At 34.4% G+C, this 20361-nt stretch overlaps 2 protein-coding genes across 10 annotated transcripts in view; one reads left to right on the plus strand and one right to left on the minus strand.

The window, feature by feature from the left end:
- Positions 1 to 1901: 1901 nt before the first annotated feature.
- On the minus strand, positions 1902 to 7197 carry LOC128236799 (60S ribosomal protein L24-like). Its single transcript, XM_052951909.1, has 5 exons — positions 7144 to 7197; positions 6934 to 7009; positions 5769 to 6016; positions 2831 to 2882; positions 1902 to 2025 (listed from the first exon to the last, which is right to left on the minus strand). Exons 1-5 carry the CDS (start codon positions 7146 to 7148, stop codon positions 1942 to 1944), a joined length of 465 nt encoding a protein of 154 aa, XP_052807869.1. The 5' UTR covers positions 7149 to 7197; the 3' UTR covers positions 1902 to 1941.
- A 6624-nt stretch (positions 7198 to 13821) lies between these two features.
- LOC128237384 (uncharacterized) overlaps positions 13822 to 20361 on the plus strand; it is a 57902-nt gene continuing 51362 nt past the window's right edge. For 3 of the 9 annotated variants that reach the window (XR_008261593.1, XM_052952878.1, XM_052952876.1), the window contains exons 1-2: positions 17821 to 18130; positions 19050 to 19195. Coding sequence is in view for 8 of the 9 variants with exons in the window: in XM_052952878.1 (XP_052808838.1) it covers positions 18088 to 18130; positions 19050 to 19195 (189 nt within the window). In the remaining variant the exon portion in view is untranslated. Of the gene's footprint in view, positions 13897 to 15711; positions 15839 to 17820; positions 18131 to 19049; positions 19196 to 20361 lie in introns of those variants that run through there. The other 6 variants (XM_052952870.1, XM_052952877.1, XM_052952875.1 and 3 more) reach the window with 4 other exon arrangements.

Genomic DNA, 20361 nt, shown 5'->3' on the forward strand with positions numbered 1-20361 from the left:
GGAACTGAGCTCTCATGGATATCTAACTACTGTATAATTTTTATTAGGCTACAATCAAAACTGAAGATTGCATCAGGTTCATAAGCGTTCATTTACAGATGACATACACCATGCCATCACAAGCTCTTCTGGCCAGTCGAGCTAAAAAAGCAGCTATTGAAATTCACAACTATCAGTAGAAGAGAAATATGCATGATGGTCTGAATATTGATCTTTAAACATTTCATAATGTCAGTGTGATCAATCTATATACCCAGTTTTATTGGAGTCCCTTGAGAACATTAAAAAATATGGCCTAAACAAGCACCTGTTGTGGAAAAATATCAGGTTAAGGGGAGAGAACTTAATAAGCAGGGTAGTATATTTATTGCCAACTATTTCTATACCAAGTTTCATTTGAATATCTCTAGTACATTTCAAGACATGGCTTGGACAAGCATCCATATATGAAGAATAGAATAAGGACTGTGACGAAAAGTATGATAACTAACACTATGTCACTCTTGTTGGCACGATGTTGCGAGAGTGTGTGGTCTTGTGTTGTGGGGAAACCAGAGTGCCCAGAGAAAACCCACTTGATTACCACTATCAAAACTGACATGCGCCAAGCCGGAAATTTAACCCGGATCACCTTGGTGAGAAGCAAGTGCGCTAACCGGACAAATAAGGATTCTTTGGTACTACACTTGCCTCTTGTTTCTATCTCTCTACTGTCCAGTTTTATTTCAATCCCTTTAGTGCTTTCAGACAAGCACCCATTACCAAAAATTAACAGGTCATGGGCAGATATAGATAAGCTTACTAAAAACATCAGCTGGGCAAGATAAGTCCTTATGCACTGCACATCCTTTCATCGATCTATATTTCAAGTTTCATTTCATTCCCTTTGGTACCTGTACTTTCCACTATATGGCCCAGACAAAGTCCCATTTTCAAAAACTATTGGCCAAGGCAAAAAATAAAATAATAAATGCAGAGGATTACGGTTCTTAGGTACCGCACTTCCTCTTATTGCAAGCTATCTACATTTCAAGTTCCAGTTCAATCAGTAGTATTTTCGAAGATATGGCCCGGACAAGAATCCATTTTCGAAGAATATCAGGTATAGGGGAGATAACCAGTTATATGCAGGGCAGGAGTTTGGTTCTTGTGCACTGAACTACCCTCTCCTGGTCATCTTTCTATATACCAAGCTTTCTTTCAATCCCATCAGCAGTTTTGTATTTCTTATTCTGACAAGGGTGTGATGAACTGACAGCCAAAGCGGCCACCATATGCTCTCCCTCTGGCGAGCATAAAAATTAAGCACAATGAATTTACTCCCAAAGTTTGGAGATACTATTCCACATAATTTCCCGTCACACAGACCTTGCAGTAACGTGGCTAGAATAAACACAACATGGTCATTCAATTGACCACTCAAGTGCTTTTCAGGGATGTGATTGACCTGGCAACTGGAGGGCTGAAACCATTTCGGCCATGGGTCCTCGGGGCACTTTTGGGATCAAAAGCACACTGCCGTAGAAGAAAAACTGGCTTTATAGAAGCTCTTTTGAGGGTTATTCTGACTTTAAAGTTGAAGCTAACTGGAATATCAACTCTAACAACCAAAAGCACTAGTAACTTTTTAAATCAGCTGAAAAAAAAAAAATCATATTTGGTCCCTGGTGCTATTTGACCCGCGGAATTCCGCGAACAAATCACATCCCTGCTTTTGTACATTTGACCCCTTAACATAAGGATGGGCCTTGAGCATGCACTCACTGAAAGTGACCATGTCAACACGGTACATTAGACACATACTGAGGAATCTTGAAGAAGATGGAAGGACTGACCAATGGATAATTATGCAACTTTGTGTAAACAACTTTAATGGCACCCGTACAGGAGCATAACAAATATTGGGTTTTCCAGATTTTATTCATTAGCCGTACAAATAATTTATCGTTTTCCGCCAACTCTTGGAGCCTTGGCCTGAACGTTCTTGGCGGACTTCTGTTTTGGTGCAGACTTCTGAGTTGCCGTCTGGAAAACAAAAATTGTTATGATGAATCTTAAGGTAATTACTATTGCTTATAAATGTTCATTATTTCCAAGGCCTAGCAGCCTTTTTGTGTAATTACTTTTTTTGGTGAATTCTGTCTTCAATCTCCCCGAAAGAAACTCATTATTCTTAAAGAGGTGTTTTTTCAGCTTTAACGACTTCCAGTTTTGAACATGTCTGATTACCTAACTAAGGTGTGACAAAACCTTTCATCCTATATATGTTTTTATAGAAATAATTTCTAAATCCATAAATGATCTTCAAGAAATATTTTGATTACATATGGTACCAAATAACAGAATAATATTTATTTTATTAATATCTGAAGTTTACATTAAACTATGTAACATACTTAACCACAACATGGCCTTCACAGAAAAAACAAACAGCAATGCAAACAAACAAAAACACACATTAAACTATGCTTTTAACAATTGCTACTATTTTCAGTTGCTACTTTTGTACATTTTTTGCTCTAAAATTTCTTTTCTTTAGCATATTGAGAAACGATGTTATCAACATTATAAGTAGAATCACTTTTCATAATCAAAAATAATTTAACAATCAACATTTATAATTCATAATCATGCCAATCATACCATGTTGTAAAGTAATGAATCAAGGCTGAAGAATGGTGCATTTGGGAGACATTGCACCCTTGTTGAGAGGCAGAGCATGTAGTCATGAGCCCAAATTCTCATGAGTGAGTGGTTGACTTCTATCGCTTGACCCTTTTTACAAAATTATCTTCATGTGGAGATGTAAATTTTCAAAACATGTCCTTACCCTTACAGCCTTCTTCTGGGCATCCTTAACCTTAGTCTTCTCCTTGGCTGCCCTGGAAACAAATTGTACATGATTACCAACATAAAGGACATGTTAGAATAGATACTTACAAACCTTTCTACTATCACAATGGTGCAAAGTGTAATACATGTAACATCACAGTTGAAATATTTTAGGCCTGAATAAAAAACATCTAGTCATCAAAAATAAGATTTTCTTGAACAAGCATGTACATGTTCGTATAGTTGTAAGATTGTCCTTGAACATTCAATTTTTACAAGCCATGGTTTGATTCAGGCTTGAGTGCTTGTGTGAATATTTTGATGGCAAACACCATTATACAAAGGTGACCCAATATCAAAATCGATCCTCGGGATGAGTACCATTTAACAGTCTTCCCGAAATTATAAAAATTCTGCCTGTCCACCCGACAGGCATTTTGGAAGTTTTTGCCTGTCCAAACAATGTCATACATAGTATACATAAAGAGTAAAAAAAATGAATGTCAACTGTTTTAATGCTTTCCTTATTTAGTTCACAAAAAAACAACAACATATAAACACTACATTGACGCCGCCATTTAGGTGCTTTCTGTTTTTCGGTCGTCCGGTAATTCCACCAACCACCGCCATTTTGACTGCAGACGAAGTAAATTGAGTGCCGACGATTCTACTTTGTTGCAAACCAAAGATCAATCTAAACAGTTGTAATTAAATGCTGATACGGATGAATCGTATTTACTCGTTTATCCCCGGGAATCAACATCATGATTGCATATCGGAAATCCGAAATGTCCGACTTATGGCAATTTTATGTGACGTCAATATCAGTATGGGATCGACTAACTACCGCAAAGGCAAATAATCAGCGAAAGTTTTTATAGACATTTAGCTTTCAAATACCTTTTCGCTATTTAGTCGTCGCAAAATATGTCGGTCCTTTGGACCGTCATTTTCGGAAGACCTGCAGGACCCGTACAAAATTTGCCAGATATGTCCGGCGGACCAGCACAATTCCGGAAGACTGATTTAAGGATCTAAGTTGTAACTACAATAATCTTAAATCTGTCCACACGTCACAAATGGCTTTAACTTGATTTTCTTATATTGCCAAAATCAAACAACTGTTCACTGACCTGTTAATACATGTATGACAAATGAAATGCCATTTAAACTAGAGATTGCTTTTTTGAAAAAGCGCATGTCTCCCCCATTGTGTGGTCGTAGGTGAGAAATAATCAATGATGGATCCCAAAATCAATAGGGGCCATCAACTAGTCATGACTAACTGGCATACCAAGTATGAAGTTCCTGGGTGTAAACGTTCTTGAGTTATTGAGCAGAAACCGGTTCTTCACCTCAAGGTCAGTGACCTTGACCTTTGACCAACTGATTGCAAAATCAACTAGACATCATGACCAACCTCACTTCAAAGTTTGGTGAACCTAGATCAAAGCATTCTCCTGATATTGCACGGAAATATTTTTTTACATTAGAGGTCACAGCGACGTTGACCTTTGACCTTGTGACCCCCCAAAATATAGGAGTTTTCTAAACCTCATGATCAACCTCCCTACCAAGTTTGGTGAACCTAGGTCAAACCATTCTCAAGATATTGAGCGGAAATGTTTTTTACATTGGGGGTCGCCGCGACCTTGACCTTTGACCTAGTGACCCCAAAAACAATAGGGATCTTCTACACCTCATGACCAACCTCCCTACCAAGTTTGGTGAACCTAGGTCAAACCGTTCTCAAGATTTTGAGCAGAAATGTTTTTTATATTGGGGGTCGCCGCGACCTTGACCTTTGACCTAGTGACCCCAAAAACAATAGGGATCCTCTACACCTCACGACCAACCTCCCTACCAAGTTTGGTGAACCTAGGTCAAACCATTCTCAAGATATTGAGCGGAAATGTTTTTTACATTGGGGGTCGCCGCGACCTTGACCTTTGACCTAGTGACCCCAAAAACAATAGGGATCCTCTACACCTCACGATCAACCTCCCTACCAAGTTTGGTGAACCTAGGTCAAACCATTCTCAAGATATTGAGCGGAAATGTTTTTTACATTGGGGGTCGCCGCGACCTTGACCTTTGACCTAGTGACCCCAAAAACAATAGGGATCCTCTACACCTCACGACCAACCTCCCTACCAAGTTTGGTGAACCTAGGTCAAACCATTCTCAAGATATTGAGCGGAAATGTTTTTTACATTGGGGGTCGCCGCGACCTTGACCTTTGACCTAGTGACCCCAAAAACAATAGGGATCTTCTACACCTCATGACCAACCTCCCTACCAAGTTTAATGAACCTAGGTCAAACCATTGTCAAGATATTGAGCGGAAATGTTTTTTACATTGGGGGTCGCCGCGACCTTGACCTAGTGACCCCAAAAACAATAGGGATCTTCTACACCTCATGACCAACCTCCCTACCAAGTTTGGTGAACCTAGGTCAAACCATTGTCAAGATATTGAGCGGAAATGTTTTTTACATTGGGGGTCGCCGCGACTTTGACCTTTGACCTAGTGACCCCAAAAACAATAGGGATCTTCTACACCTCATGACCAACCTCCCTACCAAGTTTGGTGATCCTAGGTCATGCGGTTTTCCAGTTATCGATCGGAAACGAAGTGTGACGTACGGACGGACTGACGGACTACCGGACTGACGGACAGGGCAAAAACAATATGTCTCCCCCAGAGAGGGGGAGACATAATTATAATTTTTGCTATAGTATTATTATCATTTTTTGTATCATTCAAAATAAATTCACCAGTTCCATATAGCATTAAAATCACCACTATGTCTGAACATTTGATGCAAAAATTCATGCATTGCAGTATGTTTTGTTTAAGTGTGATAAAACACACGAGAAACAAAAATCAAGACGACTGAAAACACCCAGAGCAGGTAATTCCACATTGAGCCTACCTGATGGCCTGTTCCCGCTGGGCTTTCCTCACTTCAGGTTTCTGGTTCCTCTTGGCGAGAATGTCGTTGAGGGTGGCGCCAGTGATTGCACGTTGGAACTTAGTTGTTCTGCGTGTCCTTTTCTTGGCGGTCTCCTCCATCAGACCCTTCTTGTGCTTTCTGCGGTACAACACGGTCCAGTTGATGTTACGTGGGTTACGTTTCATGAAATGAGACGCCTCAGACTTGCCGTTAATAAACTGGAAAACCTGTATGTAGAAAAAAAAACATCAGCCCAAAATCATTTTAAAATACCTATTTGAAATTGATTTTTTTTCAAGTTGTAGTCATTTTGATATATTAAAAAGTTTATATCTGGCCTATGACACTTTAATTTCATTAGAGGACAATATGAACCTTACCGAGCCATCTTTATTAAATAACACTGGTGAAAAGAGGACATGATTGGTTTAAAGCTGTACTCTCACAGATATATCATTTTTAAAACTTTTTTATTTTTTGTCTTGGAGAGAGCAAATTTTTAGCGTAAATATCTGCAAACCAATTATAAAAGATTGCTGACAAAAAAATCAGTTCGTATATTTTCATATTTCCGTGATGAAAATTAATGTTTCATGGCTTAAACCCTTACAAAAGGTTAAATTGTCACAAGCGGTTAAACCGTTATGAACGGTTTAAGGAAAATGCATAAAACATCAATTTTTGAACTAAAATATAAAAATCTGCATTCTGATTTTTTGTCAGCAGTCTTATATAACTGGTTTTCATGGACTTTCGCAAAAATTGGTTCGTTCCAAGGCAAAAAATAAAGAAGTTATCAAAACCTTCAATCTGTGAGAGTGCAGCTTTAAATGTAATCTCAGATATATTTCAAAATTTTGACGGGGAAATGTGATTATAAAAGGGTTCACAGTGTAACTACATCGCAAAATTATTTGACCACTAAAGGATATTACCAAACAGTTAATAATTGACAGTGTTGTATGCAGTCAACACACAAACTTTAATGTCAACTTCAGTTGTCAACAATTACAACATTTATGATCCTATCGATAATGTTACGCATTTTCAACATCATACCATACTCCCGATCTAAGACATTATGCAATGTATTTTGTCTGATTTCCGAAGGATATGGACAGCTAAAATACTAATTTAAACTCACCCTTCCATCGGTCTTGACGACTTTTTTACCATGACCAGGGTAAATTTTGAAGCCACTGTACGAACACAGTTCGATCCTGTAATCAAAATATACAAAAAATATAAACAAAAACTATATTTTGAAACATTTTGCCATGAAATATATCGAATTATTATCAGGATGTTAAAGATATAGCACGATTTCTTTTCAATTGCTCAACAAAAACATTACTTCATCTTGAAACCGGAAATAGAGAGAGAATCAATATAACGAATAATTTCTGACCCTGTCGAATATGAAGCGGTCAATAGGTTTAACAAACTTCACGCAGCGTTACCTCCCCTTTTCGTGTAGCTTCCTGCTATTTTTAAGCGCACAAAAAGTAGAAGTGCATGTTGTTTTAATATACACCAATTGCACTGACTTAAAACGGTTATCTGATTGATTTTCCATGCATTTACATTAAGATATTTGAAATTTATTGGAAAGGTTTTCGATAATTAAACCTTTTCTCTCACAGACACCTACAAATATATCGGATAACCCAACGATAATCAGCAACATAGGAAATTTGGTTCATGATTAAAAGCTAATGGCGAATAAATAATATGGCTCAAATAATCATAAATGTTTGTTAAAAAGAATCCCTTTCCAATAAAAATATAAGTTATCATACCGTGACCTTTAAATTTAAATCGAAAGAAACGGGATCAGCATTTTCTTCGTTTTCATTGGCTGATAAATAAATCGCTGGTGTCGCATATACTATCGATTTTTTGTCGACGACAATGTGCCAAAAGATGGCAACAGTACCAGTGTTGTTACCGTCGTTGGCAACAAACTCAGCTGCACGATGAAACTAGTGGTTAAGAAAGCTGGGCTTTATATATATATAAGGACTCAAAATCAAAGCGCCTCAAGCAACTCAAAATTCCGGGTCAACTCGGCCCAATGACCATTTCGGCCTGATCCTTTTCAGTCTAGTTACCATTTCGGCCTACTTTTATTTTTATTATTCTGATACTTATCATTTTTATTTATATCATGAAATGATAATATATAATACCCAAAGTATGTATATTCATCAATGTTGTTTAGAACACTAACAAACATGTTATTTTTTCAAGAGAGAAATTGGACTCAGAAAGAAAGAGAAATACGATGTTTTATAATAATTATTGCATTACTAATTTACTCTGAAATCAACCACATCGCATAAGTCCAAAGGGATACAAAATGTCTCAGCTCGAGAGTAGGCATTTGAGGCGCTCTCTGAATTCACGTTTACACCAGGCATGGTCGACAGACAAACGCCAAACCTCCACTGGTCTAAGATGCCGAGCTGTGTGTACACGGTCTGGGAGATCCCTAAAAGTAGCTTTGTTTTATGTATTTTTATTTAAAATTCTTACTGATCTCTAATGTTGACTTCAATATTAATCAGGTGAAACATGCAATTTTGGCGTCCCTGCCCCTTGTATTTTGACAAGTTGCGGCATCAATATTGAAGTGACATTCTGTCGCTGACACCTGGCAATACATATTCGTTTATGATCGTGCAATTTAAGTAACACTGCACTTAAAGTACCTTAGCAACAGTCTTTTTATAAACATATCAGAACAGAGAGTTAATTAGACTTATACATTTGTACATCGTCTGAATACATGTAGTTACACATATAAATATTTTCACGAAAAAAACCCACTGCTTCTGTTTCACAAGTTCTGAGCTTTCATCACTGGCACCAGTCACAGTGCATAGCGTGCTGACGGTGCGTAACTTCATTCGATCACATAATACATGGATACATGATAATAACTAAACATGTATTACGAGAAACAAAAATGATATTACTTTCACTTCAATGAGTTTTCAATAAATATTGATATTTTAACCACATTTATACATTGCTCTTCCTTTTTACTCATTTGCCTTTGTGATTCTATATATATTTTCAATATTAAAAGGTGCGTTTTAGCAATATAAATTAGTAGTTTTAATAAAATTTTATACATCATTAACATCCTTTAAAAATTTCAATTATCAAAGGTGATTTCGGCGTTTACTTTAACACTCTACAGTAACACATTAACGGCTCAAATTAATCCGTAAATTAGGTGTGAACAACATGTTACCAATTGGCATTCCATAGGTACGCTTCCTTTTAAAAGTAGGCCGAAAAGGACTAGGCCGATTTGGACCAGGCCGAGAAAAAAATGACATTTAGTCTGAGCTGATGACAATTTCGACATATATATAAAACTGATTGTTATATTATATGCTGATGGCACAGTACTTTTTGCAAACACAGAGGAGGATCTGACTTCAGTGCTTAATACTTTTAACGAATATTGCACACAATGGAAATTAGATATAAATTTTGACAAAACTAAGATAATGGTATTTGGAGATCGTTTCCGTAGAAAAAGAAACTCATAAATAACCACCAAATCGAGGTGGTGGATACATTTAAATATCTTGGAATTCCTTTCTCTAAAAACAGACAGTTTACATCTGCTAAAAAAACATATAGCTGAACAGGCAAGGAAAGGCTTATTTAGTATATACAGCAAAATAAGATATCTAGATTTATCTATGGATTACCAACTTAAACTGTTCGATTCAACTATTCTTCCAATTCTTACTTATGGATGCGAACGTTGGGGGTATTCAGACGTTAACCTGTTAGAAAAAGTGCATACAGACTTTATGAAAAATATATTACATGTTAAACGTAGTACTCCTCATATTATGCTATATGGAGACCTTGGGAGATATCCCATTTCTATTGTTATCAAGAAACGAATCATTGGCTTTTGGTATAATATGATATCAAATACTAATAAACTTTCTTCGTTGTTTTATAAATTCATGTACTCAGACTATGTTCATAGTTCTAAAATGTTTAACTGGTTAACATTTGTGAAGTCTATTCTAGATGAATGTGGTTTAAGCTTTGTATGGATAAAACAAATGTTTGATGGTTCTAGAGATATGTTGTTAAAGAAAATAGAATCAAGTCTTCAAAATCAGTACTCACAAATATGGCATAGCAAGGTCTTTGATTCCAGTAAATGCCTTAATTACCGTATGTACAAACACGAACATAAATATGAACAGTATTTTGATAAATTGTCACCCTACCTTGTACAACAACTAGTTAATTTTAGAATGTGTAACAATCATCTTCCTACTGAAAAACTTAGATGGGCAAATGTCCAACGTAACGATAGGATTTGCAATGTTTGTAATTCTAGAGAGGTCGGAGACGAATTTCATTACTCATTCAAATGTAGATTTTTAATCAATTACGAAAAAACAAATTCCAGAGCGATTCCAAAGAAACACAAATTGTCTTAATTTCGAATCTCTTATGAATGAAAACAATGAACAAATATTTCGTCAATTAGGCAAATTTTTGGCTATTATATTAAATCATTTTAAAAACCCACCCGGCATTCCAAACACACAAAACGTTAGATAATCATAGAAGCATGTATTTCCCTTTTTTATAAATGTGTAGCCACTTTTCCGCATTATTTCTTTCTTCTGATAGTAACAACACACAGCCTGGTTATTGTAGTTATCACATGTATGTATGTGCTAGGTGTACCAATAAACTTGTAAACTTGAGAAGGTAATTGGACCGAGTTGACCTGACACCCACAGAATACCTCGTCCAGAAATTGAATGACAACAATGTTCCGGTGATATGATTGTGAATTGAGGGTAACCTGATTATGAATATCGGGACACAAGAAGATTGCACCTATTAAAAGGGGCTGTACTCCGTATGATAAAAAAAGCGAAAAAAAAGAAAATTGTCGAAAACTGGCATAAACTTGGCAACGATGTGTACAATGCATTGAAACTTACTAACTGAAGAACCACATAGTTTACAATTTATTTAAGTTTAGGAGTTATTTCGTATTTTTCCATTAAAAAAAGATTACTGGGTATGTCTACCAGGTAGAATTTATTCCTTATGCGTGATTGACTAGTCGGTGTTATCACGTGATATTATCGAGGTAGGTGTATAGCTTAATTATGTCACCCATTTAAAGTAAGCCGTCGTAGCCCAGTGGAAACGATGCTGGACTGCAATTTTGGCGATACGGGTTCGAACACATTTTTTTTTACATTTTGGTACTTTTTTACAATTATGATATCAAAGCGTAACACATTCTATTAGATAAATGTCCTGAGATTCATTACAGAAAAAAAACTTTTTTTGGTGCTAATCTGGTGTACAGTCCCTTTAATAACTATAGCTTATTACTTCAAGTCAACACGAGAAAATATCCAACATCTTCTACTCCCGTCTCCTTCGATGCAAAATGCTCAGTCTAGGCAATACTCCAGCAATGCTCAAGTTCACACAGTCACTGATCAATCATTCCATTGAAAGCGACAGTGACACTAACTAACTTTTTTTTTTAAATTTTAACCACAAAATGACATATATATATATACACACATTTGCGTGATTACTCACTGGGAGAACGAATTGTAAACGTCCCAGTTACTGATGACGTCACGCAGATATGACATTGCCTTTAAAGTTGCAATCTCACAGATTGACCGTTTTGACTTTTTTGTCTCGGAATGAGCCATTTTGTGTAAATATGTGGAAACCAGTGAGAGAAGACTGCTGACAAAAGATCAGATCACAGTAATTCATATTTACGTCCGAAATTGATAATTTATGACTTAATTCATGGCACTGATACCAAAATAAGCTTTTCTCCGACATTTTCAAACGAAACGTCATAACTGTCAATCTGTGAGAGTGCAGCTTTAATATTAATTTGGTTGACATAATGGGATTAATATATGTATTTTTGTTTTGTCTTTAGGTCAAACCTTTGAAAATTGGTTAATAATTAAAGTATGTTTTTTTTTTATTGTAAATAAAATGTCTTTATGTGAGCTTTTTTTTTTCCTACGGATGAAGCAGTCTTAAAACAACCAATGTTATTTTCTTCGCAATACGACACGAGAATGTGTATTACTAGAAAAACTTTAACCCAGATTTCGACCGTAAGTGAATTATGTTATAAAATGAATTTCAAATTTGTGCTTATTTTACAAGCAATAATTTATCCTTGATTCGCGTAAGCTAATGTTACAAATGTGTATGTTTTTTATTATAATTAATATATAACATGTTAAAAGAGCTTTTATTTGTGTATAAATAATGATCTTATTATTGAAAAATCGGCTTTTTGTGGCGAAAATAGGATAATTTTGGTAAAAATAAGCACATTGTAAGTAGTAGTATTTAAATCAATATAAAATATTGTAAGAACGCTTTGTTGTATATGAATTACTTTTCTAATCATAAGCGATATAAAGTATCCATCTACATCCAGGCCATACCAAGTGGAGGCGATCATGCAATGTCCCTTGTGTTGTTGAATGAATGAATTAGTTAGTGAGTTCGTAAATGAATGCACTACGTTTATATGTGCTTATTTTTGCCAATAGTATCTTATTTTTGCCACAAAAAGCCAAATAAAAGCTCTTATAACATGTTGGTGTACACCCATCATGTAATTACATGTTGTATATAATTTATATACTATGCATTGAACTATGGATCTAATGTACTGTGTGCAAATATTCGTGATTTTTTCATTGATTACTGGTTATTTAATGTTTGTGTCTGTATCGCTGTATTGCTTTCATTATCTTCTAATTCATTATTGTACAACGCCATTAAATATGTATTTATATGTAGAAATAGGCGTTAAGCAAATAAACAAGTTTCAAGTTTCAAGTTAAATATCAATTCTAATTAAAAAAAAAAACATTGAAATTTGCATCATTTAGCTTACGCGAATCAAGGAAAACACAAGTATTAAATTTCCTTCTCTGTCAATATTGGCCGCAGTTTTCAAAACCCTTCTTTGTTAATGTCGTCCGCACTATTCAACGCTTTCTACATCGTCCGCTGCAAAGACCGCATTTTAGTACTGTCCATAATTTATTGAACAGCATTTACGACGAAGTTTCATCTAAGAAAGGTGGGTAGTTTCGGTACAACTAAACCCTGTAAAGCAGACATGTTGTCTGCTGCACATATCACGACCTACCAATGAAATTACGTCTTACAAATGGGTCACGGACACTACGGACCATGGACATTACGGACCAGACATTACGGACCAGATTTAGGGACATTACGGACCAGATTTAGAAACTTACGGACCATGATTTATAATGTTTTTAAACATTTTTTTTTATTATTTATTCACTCATTGGTCTTAAATTTGTTAATAAATACTTGAATATGAGTGCTCAGTATGACAATTATCTTTAATGTAACTGAAAAATCCCATGAAATTCCAATGTTAAACATCAATGTATTTGTATGGGTTTTCACACTTTTATGATTGCCAATTAAAGGTTGTCATTATAATGTTTGTTTCTTTTGTAATATACCGCCGATTATAGTTACGGGTACAATTATAACTAATAAACACTAATTAAGGCAACAGAAATTGCCAGTTTTAAACATCAGTTTTATTAAACACCTTATGAAAGATTGTATATTGCACTTTTCGAACCTCACGGGATTTTTCAGTTATATGGAAGATATAACGTCATACTGAGCACTCATATTCAAGTATTTATTAACAAATTAAAAACTAATGAGTGATTTAACAAAAAATATGTTTAAATCATGGTCCGTAAGTTTCCGAAGATGGTACGAAATGCCCCTAAATCTGGTCCGTAATGTCCCTAAATCTGGTCCGTAGTGTCCCTAAATCTGGTCCGTAATGTCTGGTCCGTAATGTCCATGGTCCGTAGTGTCCGTAATTCTTACAAATTAATTAGTAAACAAGTAAAATGGCGGATAAAGGTAAATTTGAACATGACTGAACATGCTATTTTCAGTTTATGACTCTACTGTCAACCGTTTCCGTTATATAGATGCAGTATTTAATGTATATTATCTGTGAAATGCTTATGTTTAGTAGGTAATTCATCCAACTCACAGATTTAAAGTACAAAATCATGCAAAGTAGATGTTGCTAATGTAAACTTCGGATATGGATACATTTAAATGACAACTGATCAGTAGGTCCAGAAAGTCCCTTTATTGTATTTAATTGATCACCAGTCACTTAATATTGCTTTGTAAAAAGTGAAATGTAGCTTCATTTTTCAACACAGTGCCCAGCTCTCTAAAAATCAATAGAAATATGATTTTTTTAAATCACAAGGTTTACAAATATTTATTATTTTATTCAATACATATGAAATATTTTCAAATATACAAACCCAGACATGGTTAGGTTTTTCATATTTTAAATTAGTCCAATGAATTTGGGTTTTTGTGGGGTATTATCATTTTAAAATGGATTTTGCAGCTTCAAAAATACATTTATGGATAAATGTACTGTCAGATGCTAAAAGCTTGAAATAAGTCTACACCTGGAATATTAAATTTGGAATAAAATATCAGACATATAAACAACTTTAGGTAAAATCTACCACTCTTGAGACCCCTCTAGCGTTATTTCGACGAAAAATCAAAACAATATTTGGCCTTATAATTTTATTTTAAAACCCTCAAAAGTCTATCAATAATGCTAAAATACCCCATAATCTGTCACTTTAAAGAATATTGTGCAATATACAACTTGTCAAATCACTTAACATCTGAAGCAAGATCGTTTCCAAGTTACGGTGCAAAAGACTGGCATCCTACTAATCAGCATTCTTTATTAATTGGTATCCTACTAATCAGTATTCTTTGTTAATCTTAAAGACATATTAGAATGCTTTAAAAAAAAAAAATAGCATTCACAAAGTGATTTCAATCATCTTCAATGTATAAAATATTACAACATTTTGGCGTGAAAATTAACAATCTCAATTCTGTAGTGGTTTGCACTTAGACTCTGCACTAGACCTATTTGGGCAAACTGATTGATTTATCAGCGGCTCTAGTAAAAATAAGTTTTCACAAGCCAAATGTAATATTCCTTCTGTTTTCTCAATCAAAAAAGCTGACATTAGACAAGACCCTGAACCATGATATATTTTAGGCATATTTTCCCAAAATCTCAACAGTCATCAGGTGTTTGTTTGTAAACATCGTATTTATCAATGTTTTTGACTGAAAATTCAAGGGATTTAAAAATTCTACTGCTTTTAGAGACCCAAATTAAGTATAGGTTCAAGTGTCTGTCAATATATAAATTTTATTTACTGATTATCAGTAAAATAAAGATTTTCTTAGACCTAATTAATGCCATATCATTGATATTCCTTTTTGTTAAGGCAATGCCATATAGATTCTACGTATTTTAGCGCCATCAAGCATTATCAATGGCATTTGCTGTTAAGAAAATAAGATATAAATAAATATATGCCAATAAATATATGGCACTTCGTTTGCTAATTCTGCCAATGGGGAGATTTTATAATTGGAACTTGACACTATACATATAATTTATTTTCAATAGGGTAAACAATACCATTGGCTTTCACAATGATCAAATTAAACATATTGAATAAAATATGAAGTTTCTCAAATTTTTCCTAATTTTAAAAATGATGAATGAGTAACTTATAAACCTGTACTAAGATTCCATAGTAGAATGACTTCATAAAAAACCTTAAGTACATTCAATAGATACTTTGAGTATATATATTTTTTTAAATCTTTGTCTATGTATTACTTTATTACCTGTGACATTGTTGCTTTTATGATCGAATAAACAGACTGTTATACTTAAGCAGTTCCAAAAAGAAAAAAAAAGAATTCATAGTAGTTTGATTTTCAGTATGAATACACACAATATACATGTACATAGATGAGTGATCTTCACAACAAAGTGGCATGGATAATTGGATATTCTAGTATCAAAGTGTAAAAAAGATTCCCAACGGCAACAATGACATGTAAAATTGGTAAGTTTTTATCTTTTTACATTCCTTTATTATTATTTTGAAACAGTAACACAAAACAAAATATTTTGTAAAATATTGAAACGTTAAAATCTTGAACAACGTTTAATTGAAATTACCTTATATCCCGATTTTTCAATTTATTTCACAATAAATCATTTTAAAGTAAACATTCAACATATTCATGCATGGCTTTTTCACCAAAAATTGTGAAGAGGTATAGCCTTTTCATTTTGGGAAATTTAAACGCGTGAAATTCTGCAAATTGGGAAATTTAAATGCGTAAACGTCTCAAAATGGGAAATTTTTGAAGTAAGATCTTCCTTTTTGGGAAAACTATCTGGGAATTGTGAAAAAAATATCTGAAAATTGGGAAAATATGCCATTTTTTCCAATTGTGAAGTAGCCTTATTTCGGCCCCTAGCAAAGAAGGTGAAAAAGCCCTGTCATGCATGTGGTAACTTGCGTGATTTTACCTACGTCAGTTTTTCTCTTCGGTGGACAAAGTACTGGTACCTGTAACCATTACCGCGTTCGTCACTGGTCCAACATTTCAGCCTGAAATCGGGTTGAGAAAAACTGATAAAATCCTTATACAATAGATAGGATGCAGGCAATTTTTAAGACAACAATCTGGGGTAAAAAAGTGTGTCCTATGCATAGTATAATATGGTATTCTACTTAATAAATCTATAGCTATAATCATTTGTTATGAGAACAATCGATGCAGGCTGCAAAATTAATTAAATTTGAAAGTTGATGGAGATCTAGCACATGATTGACCTGAATTAAGATATCTAATATAAAAATAAGCTTGCCATTTTTGAGTCAGCCATTGGCAATAATGTTAATTTGATGCCTGTTGACTACCGGGTACCCATATTGTTTTTTTGTAATATTAAAAGGGTGGTGTTTGTGGATTACAAATATATAAAGTGAGTGACCTAAAATATATTATAATAGATAAACTAAAGTTATTATTATAATTGTTCCAGATTTTAACTGACACTTGGCGTGAACTACATGTATTTTAATCTTTCAAGTAAAAAAGCATGTGTTTTTTTTATATTTTATTCTCTTCATGCATGTATATAACCATTTCAAACAAAACCCAAATAAGATTGGGTCAACACACATAAAAAACCTGTATAATCAGGCATCAGATACCTTTTAGAATATAATTCTGACACATTTGTCTGAAAATCAAGACTTACAAGTATACATTCATCCTGATTTATATCCTGAAAAGTAATGCATTTGAATAATATAAAGGAAGGTATGTAGCCAGTAAAGGAATGGAAGCCGTTACATACCTTCCACTTGCAAGACAAAGTCATTTGCAGTGTTCTGATCAAATGTATTTGTTGGCTTACATTATTAGTGGTACTTATTTAGTGATGTTGAACATAATATGGATTTATTCCTTTGCCATTGAAAAGAATATAAATTTTGGTTAAATAGTAAATACATGTTTTAGCATTTTTTGGAAAATGTTCTTTTATCCATGTCTCCTATGTGTGGTCTTAGCATAAGCCATTGGTTCCATAACAGTCGATTAGTAACATAAATAAAGCAATTGAAAAAAACTGATAAATGATGACTGTTTACATTGGAAATGGAACAAGGTCATGGCTCTTATGATTCCGTTCATGACTTAAAATGTATCTTATTCTTAATATTATATTTGCACCAGTAACATCTGTTTTGATTTTGATATGAAATGAGTATGGTATTATATTGTACACATTATATTATTTCTCAATTATTTTAATGGCAGGACAAATAATTGACTGCTCCACTAGGACAACAATTGTTACAGTTTCTGTTAAAATTGTTTTGGTAGCATTGACTAGTTCAATACAGGTATGGCAGTTTGCCAGTTAAATTGTAAACATGGACTTGAATTTGTGCCAGATTTCCTCTAGACCAAGATGAATACAAGTTTCTTTGTCACCACCTGATACATTACTATATATCCAGGCTTTGTCATAATTCATTTTGTATTTTCAGTGATAAAATTTGACGGATATTGAGAAAATAATCAGTTTTCTATTGGTGGATTAGGACTGTCAGAGGGTTTTATTGAGTGTGGTTTTATATATATGTGCGTGAGGATATGTATTTAACAGATGCTGAAGATGTGAATAATGGATGACAATTGCTAGAAATATTGACAGCTCTCTCTTTCTGTCTTGATCTATTGGGATGATAGAAATTAATCAGCATAAACATTTCTTGTGTGAGTCGTGCCCATGAGTGGGTCTGGGAAAATGAAAGTTAAAAGGAGGAATTCCAGTAAGTAGAGATGTTTAGTTGGGGGTACAGCAGTCTAAGCTACTTTTTGGTTATTTGTTTTAACAATTAAGTTGGCGCTTACTTACTTAGAAACAGTCAGAGTCAGAACTTGAAAAAACAAAATATTTGTTTATGGTTAAACATGCTAGCATTTAGGCCAATATAAAATTAATCATGAAGTTTTTATATTGGCAAAAGTGATAAGCAAAGTTATTAATCCTGTTGTGTACTTGAAAGGAAGCTATTTTTGACTACAAAAAATATTAGTGCTCATAGAATGCAAGGAATTTCAAGCAGCCCAGTTATGATGAGAAAATGCCAACAACCATTGTCTCCAATGTTATGATTACAATTTATGAATTGCCTGAAGTTATAATAGTTTTCATGCATTTGGCACAGTTGTTATTGAGCCATATTATGATTGATTGGGATGATTGAGCAATATATTTAGTACTGGTATATATATATATTTCTTTCATGTAAGCCTTGCTTTGGTTTACAAGGTTGAAACTAAAAGTATGAAACAACTTAACTACTTGAAATTGAGCTGAGCCAGTTTCTTAATTAGACTGAGCCAGTTCACTAATTGCATTTCAGCTTGTTAACTACTTAGGTTGAGCTTCTTGACTTCTTACATTGAGACAGTCGACTACTTATACGGAGCTAGTTGACTACAAAGACTGAGCTTCTTGACTACTTAGAATGAGCTAGTTGACTACTTGAACTGAATCAGTTGACTACTTTGAATAAACCAGATGAATACGTTGCCTGAGTTAGTTGAATATTTGAATAGAGCCAGTGAAATATTGGAGCCCTTGTGTTGTGTACATTTTATTGATTTGTCATCGTATATCTTTTGCTTATAATTCATTTCTGGGTAACTCATCATCAATAGATAAAGATGAATGAATTTTTACAGATTCGGAAGGTATGTTGGTGGACATATCAGACCGGGGTCTAAGTCGGCTCGAGGTCCCCGGGGGAGAGAGCCCAACAGCCCTTATTGCTGACAGGAACAGCATTACACGCATAGATGGCCTCGACCACTGTGTGGGGCTTAAACAGGTCAGTTCACTCATTAGTATTGGCCAAACATCGGCTTTTATTTTCTTTCAAGACTTTGGCGAGTTCATTCGTTAGGTCGCCAGTTGTTTTAAAAATAGTAAATAAGGGGAGTTATTGTCATAGCCTTGATGTTCTTGTCATTGTCATCATTGGCATGCCAAAGAAAATACATTGGCAATACCTCAGAAATGGTGCAAGATATTTAATTGAAACTTGTAACACATGTTGCCAGAGATAATAAAGTTCATGTTCAGCCATACTCTATACTGGAGCTTTAATTATTACTCAGTTACGCACCCTTTTTTAGGAAACAACAACAGACAAGCATTGATATTTGCTCTTAGGCACTTTTGTTGAACAACCAAATAACAGGTTGAATTAGGTCTTGAGAACACATCTTATACAGCTGATAGTGATAAACTGTCAGACAACATTATAGCTCTGTTCTACAGTATTTTCAATTCACCTACAACAGAAACATTCAAAAGTTGACATATTCTGCTGCAATTAAGGAACTTTGCTCGTATCCTATATTAAATCAAATTGAGTACATGACCTCAGTGGTGCAGTTGATAAGGTCGCTGACTTTAGATCCAGGGGTACAGAAAACGACTTCTGCTGGAGACAATTTTTCATTGCCTTTTTCATGCAAAATCTTGGCCATAACTTAAAAACTTCTACATGTATAAACTACAGATACATGTTTTCTCTGTAGAAAGTCCCTCTATATGGCAAAAATATATTTTGAATTATATTCTTTTATCAAATCAAAATTGTGGGCAGAAGTGAACTGGTACACCTTAGAAAGATATTAGAAGAAAATCACTCCCATGCTGTATTGGCATGCTGTATTGGTATACATTCAAATTAAATCATAATTATGCCAATTTTAGCATTGGCCACAGCAATTAAAATTGTATTGTTTATATACAATAAAATTTTTGCTGTATCAGTATACAGAGCAATTATAGGTAGTTTGGAAGTCCATTTGTGAGTGACAATATTAAAGCATACCACATAACCACATCAGGAATATATTTTCTGAATAAAAATAAAAATGAGGTACCGGTAGATCCTGGCACTCAGTGTCTCGTGACATGAAACTATGACACAACTGCACATATCAGGACGCTGATTCAGGACAGTGATTATAGTCTTTCATTTTA

The sequence above is a fragment of the Mya arenaria genome, chromosome 6, assembly GCF_026914265.1.
Source record: "Mya arenaria isolate MELC-2E11 chromosome 6, ASM2691426v1".
NCBI classification, from domain to species: domain Eukaryota; kingdom Metazoa; phylum Mollusca; class Bivalvia; order Myida; family Myidae; genus Mya; species Mya arenaria.

Bases quoted from the DNA above. Each gene is read 5' to 3' on its own strand.
- LOC128236799 (XM_052951909.1), bottom strand. The intron at 6,017-6,933 runs GTGAGTTTAAAT...TTCTACATACAG, and splicing joins TCGTCAAGACCGATGGAAGG to GTTTTCCAGTTTATTAACGG. The intron at 2,883-5,768 runs GTAGGCTCAATG...ATTTGTTTCCAG, and splicing joins CAGCGGGAACAGGCCATCAG to GGCAGCCAAGGAGAAGACTA.